Source organism: Loxodonta africana, chromosome X (genome assembly GCF_030014295.1).
Source record: "Loxodonta africana isolate mLoxAfr1 chromosome X, mLoxAfr1.hap2, whole genome shotgun sequence".
In the NCBI taxonomy this organism is placed as follows: domain Eukaryota; kingdom Metazoa; phylum Chordata; class Mammalia; order Proboscidea; family Elephantidae; genus Loxodonta; species Loxodonta africana.
This window is the reverse complement of record NC_087369.1, coordinates 175,042,497-175,052,021: the sequence shown is the minus strand read 5'-3', so window position 1 is coordinate 175,052,021 and position 9,525 is coordinate 175,042,497. Positions and strand designations below refer to the sequence as shown.

The 9,525-nt window shown below is 42.3% G+C and overlaps 1 protein-coding gene across 1 annotated transcript; it reads right to left on the bottom strand.

The window, feature by feature from the left end:
- Positions 1-669: 669 nt before the first annotated feature.
- On the bottom strand, positions 670-1,207 carry LOC135228956 (uncharacterized protein CXorf51A-like). Its single transcript, XM_064278494.1, has 2 exons — positions 1,085-1,207; positions 670-897 (listed from the first exon to the last, which is right to left on the bottom strand). Exons 1-2 carry the CDS (start codon positions 1,205-1,207, stop codon positions 670-672), a joined length of 351 nt encoding a protein of 116 aa, XP_064134564.1.
- Between the last annotated feature and the right edge of the window lie 8,318 nt (positions 1,208-9,525).

Sequence of the window (9,525 nt, the reverse complement as noted above, 5' to 3'; positions counted from 1 at the left end):
CCACAGTCACCAAGTCACCCCCAGTCATCCGGCTTCTTGTCACTTCTTCCTTTAAGAGCTGAGGAAAGGAGGGGGGGCTCAGCACCTTGGCTCAAAATGCCTCCTCAGGGAAAATACTGCCTGCAGCCTGAGGAAGCAGCTAACATTTGGCACAAATGATTGCCCCATCCTCCAACTGCCCCATGGGATGGCAGAAGAGGATGCCTGCTATAAGGGGAAATAGTGCCTTTTTTTTTGGGTGGCACTGATGCCCCACACACATGGCACCTCTCATCTGGGATGCCCACCTCCCCCACCCCCCAACAAAATACCAAGCTTGCCCATGGGTTAAAGTGTTTATGATGAAATTCATCTTCCATGCCCAGTCCCACCCCACCCCCTGCCCTTCCCAGTCCTTATCCCCAGTGTCTGGATCACTGTGGACCTGAGGCCTGGTCCCCAAATACTGTAAGGCCCCACCTCCCTCCCTCCTCAAACACCTGCCTCTTCCCTTCCTTTCTCCCTCCCCACCATCAGAGAATTCCACACACACGCATATCTCTTTTTCACACCTTGTTGTTTTATTTTAATCATGACATGGGTGTAAGACTCGGTCTCTATATGGTTGGCCACATTCAGACCTCTGGAGACTTGGCAGATAGTTTTGAGGTCTCTGGCTCTGCTCAGAAGTTACTGGGAGCTCTGGTCATTACTTGAGGTGGTGGCCTTCTCCAGGGACTCTTGGTCCTCGGATGGCTCCTTTAGATTCAGTTTCTTATTAAACTTGTGATAATGGCCGAAGAGTGTTGGCCCTCTAGCTTTCTTAGGCACTCTTGGGCGGGCAGAAGTTTTTAGTGGGGCTTTTTTTCTCAGACTCCCCTGAGGGGATCTTTTTACCCCCGCGGTTGTCTTCGGCACCTGGAAAGACAACAGGGTGAGCAGAGAAGGGCACTGGTTTGGGGGGAAGGGGTTGGATGGATGGGAACGGGCACTTTATGAGAAGAGGTGTGGGCCGAGGAGGGGTCTGTGCCAGGCAAGGGCGGGGAAGGAGTCTTGGGGCAACCTACGGGGAAGAAGAGGAGGAACTTAGGTGCGATTGGCTCACCTTAACACTGCCGCTGGACCTGGGTTGAGCCGGGGCCTTCCCCTTCTTCCGCCCTTTAGGGCTTGGGGCTGGTTGTTCAGTAACTGCGGCCGACGCTTGCGGCTTCCCGGGCGTCCTCGCCATCTCAAAGCCTTCTAGTGGTCTACCCCAGGCCGCCTGATCCCCCTCTATTTATACCCGTCCCCAGGAGCCACACCCTTCAGCTTTGTTTGGTCAGCAAGGCACTGCCGCCAATGGTAGCCCGTGGAGGGTGTGACATCACAGAGCACAGCCTGACGCCTGGGTGGTGGTGGGGGGGTAGGCGCTGGAGGCGGGGTAGGCGCTGGGGGTTAGCTGCTGAGTGAATTAACCTTTGCACCACCCAGGGACTCCATTTTTATATACTAGCAATCAACAGTTAGAAACTGATTTTATAAAAAACAGTGTGATTTAAAATAGCATTAGAAAATATGAAATACACAGGAATAAATCTGACAAAAGATGTAGATCTGTACACCAAAAACTACAAAACATTGCAGAGATAAATTAATGAAAACCTAAATAAATAGAGACCTAAATACCTTGTTCTTGAGTTGAATGACTCAATATTGTTAAAATGTCAAAGCTTCCCAAATTCATTAGTAGGTGCAATTCATTCCCAATCATAACCCCAGAGGGCTTCTTTATAGAAACTGGCAGACTGATTCTAACATTCATATAGAAATGCAAAGGACTCAGAAGAGCCAAAAAAACTGTAAAAAAGAAAGCAAATTGGGGTAGTTATACTACTTGATTTCAAGGCTTATAAATTGAATTTTATTAGGACAGTGTGGTATTGCCATAACGATAGAAATACATCAGTAGAATAGAAAAGGGAGTCCAGGAATAGACCCACACATGCCTTAGGTCTGTTATTGTTAGGTGCCGTCAAGTTGGTTCCAACTCATAGCAACACTATGTACACTGTCCTGCGCCATCCTCACAATTGTTGTTAGGTTTGAGCCCGTCGTTGCTGCCACTGTGTCAATCCATCTCCTTGAGGGTCTTTTTATCTTTCCCTGACCCTCTACTTTACCAAGCATGATGTCCTTTGGAAGCAGACTGCCATATCTTTCCTATAAGGAAAAACAATTCGGATGATAGGGATTCTCATCAGAAACCATGGTGGCTAGAAAAAAAGTGGCACAACATTTTTCAAGTGCTGGAAAAAAGAATTGTCAACTACAAATTCTGTATGTGGCAAAACCAACCTTCAGGAATGAAGGAGAAATAAGGACTTTCTCAAATGAAGGAACACTAAGAGAATTTGTCACCAGAAGGCCTTCTCTAAAAGAACAGGTAAAGGAAATTCCTTAAATAGAAATGAAATGAAGGAAAGGAGAACAGCCGAAAAAGCAAAAATATGGGTAAATACAGCAGACTTTCCTTCTTCTCTTGAGTTTTCTAAATTATGTTTGACTGTTAAGGCAGAAAGTATAGCATTGATGTGGTTCTCATTGTATATAGAGGAAATATTTAAGACAATTATACTATAAACAGGAGAAGATAAAGGGACTTAAAGAGAGGTAAGTTTTCTACACAATACTCGAAGTGGAAAAATACTGACAGCAGTAGACTGTGGTAAGTTATGCACGTATACTGTAATACCTGGAGCAACCACTAAAAAATCTATACCAAAAGATACACTCTGACTATAAAGGGACATCTTCGAGGTGATAAGGAGCCCTGGTGGTGCAGTGGTTAAAGCGCTTGATTGCTAACTGAAAGGTTGGTGGTTCGAAACCACCAGCATCTCCGTGGGAGAAAGATGTGGCAGTCCGCTTCCATTAAGATTTAAAGCCTTGGAAACCCTATAGGGTTGCTGTGAGTCAGAACTGACTCGACGGCAGTGCGTTGGTTTTTTTTTTTTTTGGTTGTGGTGATAGAATATTTCTATATCTTGATAGCGGTGGTGGTTACAGGAACCTGCACACATGATAAAATGACAGAACGACACGAATGTACCATACCTATGTCAGTTTCCTGTTTTTGATATTTTATTTGATATTTAATAATGGTTATGGGTTGAATTTGTGTCCCCCCAAAATGTGTGTCACCTTGGCTAGGCCATGATTCCCAGTACTGTGTGACTGTTTACCATTCTGTGATCTGATATGATTCTCCTACATGTTGTAAATCCTAACCTCTATGATGTTAGTGAGGCAGGATTAGAGGCAGTTATATCATGAGGCAGGACTCAATCTACAAGATTAGGTTGTATCTTGAGTCAGTCTCTTTTGAAATATAAAAGAGAGAATCAAGCAGAGAGATGTGGGGACCTCCTACCACCAAGAAAGTGTGTCCTTTAGACCCAGGGTCCCTACACTAAGAAGCTCCTAGACCAGGGGAAGATTAATGACAAGGACCTTCTCCCAGAGCTGACATAGAGAGAAAGGCTTCCCCCAGAGCTGGCACCCTGAATTTGGACTTCTAGCCAACCACTTGTGGTATTTCTGTTGTAGCAGCGCTAGATAACTAAGACAGCAACTACTGGGGGAAACTAGGTTGAAAGGATACTATCTTTGCAACTTCCTTGAATCTGTAATTATTTCAAAATTAAAAAGCTTTTAGAAAGTGAATGTAAACTTCCTTTTTTGACAATGTATTTTAAGAGATGCCTTGAACAACCATTTCTATGAAAAAAATGAAAGTGCTAAATAAATAAAACAAAATAAAATAGGCCTTCTTAAATGCATCAGAGGTTCCTGGGTGGTGAAAACAGTCTGCACCGTCTACTAACCTAAAGGTTGGCAGCTCGAACCCACCCAGTGGCACCGTGGAAGAAAGGCCTGGTGATCTGCTTCCATAAAGATTACAGTCTAAGAAACCCTATGGAGCAGTTCTGCTCTGTAATGCATGGGATCACCACGAGTCGGAATCAACTGGGCAGCAACTAACAATGACAACAACACTATTTTCCCAGAGAGCAATTCAAACTGGTTCTTTAGAGTCTACTGTAATCAGCGCCAGGCTTTCCCGCCAATCCACCACCATTCCTCCGAGAGCCTGAGGCATCCTCTGGGGGTTGATTTCCGAGTGTCTTAGGCCGTGAGGACTGCAGATCTGGGATGGGGATAGGGGAAGGTGTTGTCATCGAAACGAGGGTGGGGGAGGTTTGGGGCAATCACCATGCCATGTTGGTCTGAGACCCTGAGTGTCTTGGTTTCTTAAATCTTTTCCTTTCCTCCTCTCCCTAGTGCTGTTGAGTATCTTTATAGTCAAAGCTAGAAGTATGCATTTAAATCATTCTGTCTGGTGCTTGGACCAAGAGCTGCTTTTTTTCCTTCTTCTTAATGGTCTATCTGGTATTTGCAGCCCTTGTTTCTGATTATTTAGAGGATGACTCATGTCTAGCTGTTGAAATGAGGGAGAGAAAAGGCCTTTTGGAGCAAGTGCAAATAGTCCCAGGGAGGCCAGCGGGGTCTGAGGTAAGGGTGGGTGCTGCGCAGGATGGTATTGCCCCAAAGTAGCGTTTCCACGGCTTGAGGATATGTGGCTCTTTAGGGAGCCCGGCTGTGGGCTGGCTGTCCAGTTCTGAATTTCCTGCTGTCTGTCTGCCGGCCTGAGACCCTCACTTTCCCTCTCACAGCACCCCTAGAACACTACTAAGTCAGATTTCTGTATTCGAAATGAAATCACAGCAGAGACTATCATCACTCCCAGGAACTCCTTGCAGACAAAGGGATTGCTTCTCCTTCCTTTCGTTCCCCAGTGGCCTTGCTGGTCAGCCTAGAGATCAGCAGGCTCTTCCCTCTTCCCTTCTCTTCCCATCTTTTGCTCCCACTGTTTCTGTGGTGGCGTAGAGGTTAAGTGCTACGGCTGCTAACCAAAAGGTCAGCAGTTGAAATCCACCAGCTGCTCCTTGGAAACTCTATGGGGCGGTTCTACTCTGTCCTGTAGGGTCGCTGTAAGTAGGAATTGACTCGACGGTAACAGGTTTGGTTTCCCCAGGAGGCTGATGGGGGGAGGCTATGGCTGCAGTGGGCCTGGAATGGGGGCAGCGGGGAGGAGAATAATTTAGAAACCTTGCCGCCCTACCCCCACAAGCTTTTTTGGTCACCAGTCAGAGTTCAGCCCACAACTTTTTCTGTGGTGGTCAGCTACAGTAGAACAGTTAGTATCTACAAGTTTTCTGTCTTGTTAGGCTGCCCCTTTCCTGATACATTGGCTACAGAGAAGAAAGCCTGGTGGTGCAGTGATTAAGCACTTGGCTGCTAATCGAAATGTTGGTGGTTCAAACTTACCTGCCGCTCCATGGGAGAAAGATGTGGCAGTCTGCATCCCTAAAGATTTACAGCCTAGGAAACCCCCTGGGACAGTTCTACGCTGTCCTAGAGGGTCACTATGAGTCCGAATTGACTCGATAGCAAAGAGTTTGGCTAGAGAGAGCAGGATTTTCTTGGGGCTTTTTTATTTTCTGTGACATTAGTGTTCCCTGGTTGCTGCTGCTTCAGCTCCAAGTCTGACATACATGAAGCAAAAGAGACCCTAGGGAACTCACCCCTGTGTCTTTCCTTGGTTTACAAGGCCAGTTTACCTTCTTTCCATCATTCAGAGTCTCCTTATGTTTGTTTCGTATATAATGTTCAGGATTTTTAGTTTTACTTAGCAGAAGGGATAGGCGAAAGAAAGTCTACTCTGTCTTTCCTGAAGCTGAAGTTGAATCCTTACAGAGATTTTAAAAACAGTTGTAATAACCATCACCACAATATAGTGAACATATTCATCACCCCTAAAACTTTCTTCATGCCCCTGCTTGCACCCTGATATCCAAACAATCGTTGATCTGCTTTCTGTCATGATAGCTAGTGAAGTGACTACATCATATGCTAGGTATATGTTTAATATTTTAAGAAATTGCCAAATTGTTTCCAAAAATGGTGATACTGTTTTTACCGTCCCTTCAGCAATGTATGAGAGTCCCAGTGCCTCACATCCTCTCCAACACTTGGTATGGTCAGACTTTTCAAGTTTAGACATTCTAATAGGTGTCTTTTTTTTTTTTTTTTTTTAATAGGTGTGTAGTGATTTCCCATTGTGGTATTGACTTCATTTCCCTAATGACTAATGGTGTTGAGTTTCTATACATCTAATTATTTGTCATCTGTATGCCTTTTCGGGAAATTGGCTGCTCAAATCTTTTGTTCACTTTTTATTGGTTCCTTCTTTTGAGTTTTGAGAGCTCTTAATGTATTCTGCATGCAAGACCTTATCAGATATGTGATTTGCAAAGTTTCTCCCAGTCTGTGATTGTCTTTTCACTCTCTTAGTAATATCTTTCAAGAATAGAAGACCTTAATTTGGATGAACTCCAATTTTTCCATTCTTTTCATTAGTGGATTGTGCTTTTTTGTTGTATCTAAGAAATTATTGACTAAGTTAAGGCAACAAAGATTTTCTTCTGTGTTTCTTATACAGGCTTTATAGTTTTAGTTTTTATAGTTAGGTCCATGATCCATAAAGATATCTCATTGTTGTTGAAACAGCTGTTGAAAAAGACAATCTAATCTAATCTTCTAATTTTCTTTTGCATCTTTATCGATAATCAGTTTTGCGTGTGTGTGCATATGTGTGAGCCTACTTCATTATGCCGATACTGCACTGTCCTGATTATTATTATTGTCACTGTACAATAAGCCTTGAAATCAAGCAGTGAAACTCCCAATGTCATTCTCTTTTTTACAGTTCTGGCTATTTTAGGTCCTTTGCATTTCCATATGAATGTTGGAATCAGTCTGCCAATTTCTATAAAGAAGCCTTCTGGGATTTTGATTGGGAATGCACTAAATCTACTAATAAATTTGGGAAGAATTGACATCTTAGCAATATTGACCCATGAAAAAGGTACGTTCTCCATTTATTTAGGTATTTATTAATTTCTGTTTGCAATGTTTTGTAATTTTCAGTGTACAGGTCTGCCTGCAGTGCAGACAATTCATGGAGCACTGTCTGCAGCTAACTTTAAAACACTAATAAAGCTGAGTAAAAGTCAGTTTTCTTCTGTTTTTAAACACCACCATACTCCACATTTCTTAATGGCAGTGATAAAATACTATTATTATGAAAAAGCTTTTATCTTTCCAAAGTTTTTTTTTGCCTGCTGAGATATAATTTTGTAAACAGCTGTATTACTGTATAGGTGACGTACAAATTGCACAAATTTAAATTGTACAATTTGATTAGTTTATATGTATACTACCAATATATAGACACATATATGTATGTGTATATATATACCCATAGGCAACTGGGAAACCATCACCACAGATCAAGACACTGAAGGTGTCCATCACTCCTGAAGCCTTCCTCATGTACCCTCTCTCCATCCCAGCCCTGCACCCCTATTTCCAAACAACCACTATTGTGCTTTCTCTCACTATAGGTTTGTTTGCATTTTGAACTTTTATATAAATGAAATCATACAGTATGCACTCTTTTTTGTCTGGTTTCTTTCACTCAGCAGAATTATTTTGGGGTACATTCACGTTGTTGCATATATCAATAGTTCAATTTTATGGCTCAATGTACTGCAATATGTTTAGCCATACAAATATTGATGGGCGCTTGGGTGGTTTCTAGTTTTTGGCTGTTACAAGTAAAACTTCTATGAACAATTGTGTACAACAAGTCTTTATTGGATGTATGTTTTCATTTCTCTTGGGTCAATACCTAGGAGTATACAGAAATGTCTGTTAAACTCTTTAGCCCGTTTTTTATTGGATCGTTTGAGTCCTTATTATTGAATTTTGAGACTTTGTTGTAAGTCTTGGTGTAAGACTGCACCTCAGCTTTGAATACTCCTTGTATTGGACTGAGATGAAACCAAATCACCGACGCTTTTCGGTGCCGGTAGAAGCACAGACAAACCTTCTATGGAGGAGCGTAACACCATCACAGGCAATATTCTTTCTAAAACTAATTTTGCAAATACAGTCTCTGGTGTAAATTAAAAGTATTCAGGCACATACAGAGATAAGACAACAATAACAAAAAGAAAAGAACTGAAAAGGAGAATTAAAACAGGCTCAAAGGGACCGGTATAGGGATTATGAGTCACGTAGGTAACATAATCATATTTCAGATGTTCAAGGAGATAAAACAAAAGATTAAGAATTATTTTAGGGTAATGGAAATTATAAAAAATAACCCAATAAAAATTCTGAAGCTGAAAAATACAAATAATGATAGTATAAAAAATGAATAGGTATAACAGAAGAGTCACCACAGCAGAAGATAAAATTAATAAACTGGAAGGTAGGTCAGGAAAAAATATCTAGAATGAAGCACAGAGAGGCAAAAAAAAAAAAAAAAAAGGTGAAAAATACAGAAGATAGGGTAAGAAACAGAGAGGCTACAGGGAGAAGGTACAACATTGTGAAATGGAAGACCAAAAAGAGATGAGAGAAAATGGAGCAGGTACAATATTTAAAGAGGTAATGGCTACCATTAAGTCACAAATTCACAAAGTCCTATGAACACGAGCAGGTTAAAAAGAAAGAAATGCATCCTAGGCAGATCATAGTAAAACTGTTGCAACCAAAGCCAAAGAGAACATCACAAAGTAGCCAGACGAATAAAGAAGATCACCTTCGTGTATTAGTTTTCTATGCCTGCTGTAACAAATTACAGTTGTCTCTCAAAATCCACGGGGAGCCTTGATGGCGTAGTGGTTAACAGCTAGCTGCTAGTCAAAAGGCTAGCGTTTCAGAACCACCAGCCACTCCTTGGAAACCCTATGAGGGTGCTACTCTGTCCTATAGGGTGGCTGTGGGTTGGAGCCAACTCCACAGCATCTAACCACAACAACATCCACAGGGGCTTGGTGCCAGGACCCTTCGGGGATACCAAAATCCGAGAATGCTCCAGTCCCTTATATAAAATGGCATAGCATTTGCATATAACCTACACACATCCTCCCGTACACTTAAAATCATCTCTAGGTTACTTACAATACCTACTACAGTGTAAATGCTATGTAAATAGCCTTGGAGGGATTGCTTTTGCCACTTCATTGCTTGTAGGAGCCATTTTTTCAGAGAAACGAAGGTACACACAACACAAGTAGCCAATGAAGGAGCCACGAGGTGAGCAATGCTCAAACAACGAGCGCTGGAGACAGACTGAGGAGCTGTGAAATGGTGGGAGGCTACAGCAGGAGATGCCTACACATCACTTCATTCGCCTGGATTCAGCGTGGTGCTCGCACAAGACAAATTCAAGTTTTCCTTTTTGGCGTTTTCCTTTTTCCCCAAATATTTTCAATCCATGGCTGGTTGACTCCACAGGTGCGGAACCCATGGATATGGAGGGATGACTATAGCGTATAGCAGAACTATGTTGGGTTTTTTTTTTAATAATTTTTATTGTGCTTTAAGTGAAAGTTTACAAATCAAGTCAGTCTCTCACACAAAAACCCGTATACA

Excerpts from the sequence above, each read along its gene's own strand:
- LOC135228956 (XM_064278494.1), bottom strand. The coding sequence starts at position 1,207 with ATGGCGAGGACGCCCGGGAAGCCGCAAGCGTCGGCCGCAGTTACTGAA. Across the intron at positions 898-1,084 it reads GGTCCAGCGGCAGTGTTAAG|GTGCCGAAGACAACCGCGGG; the intron begins GTGAGCCAATCG and ends TTGTCTTTCCAG.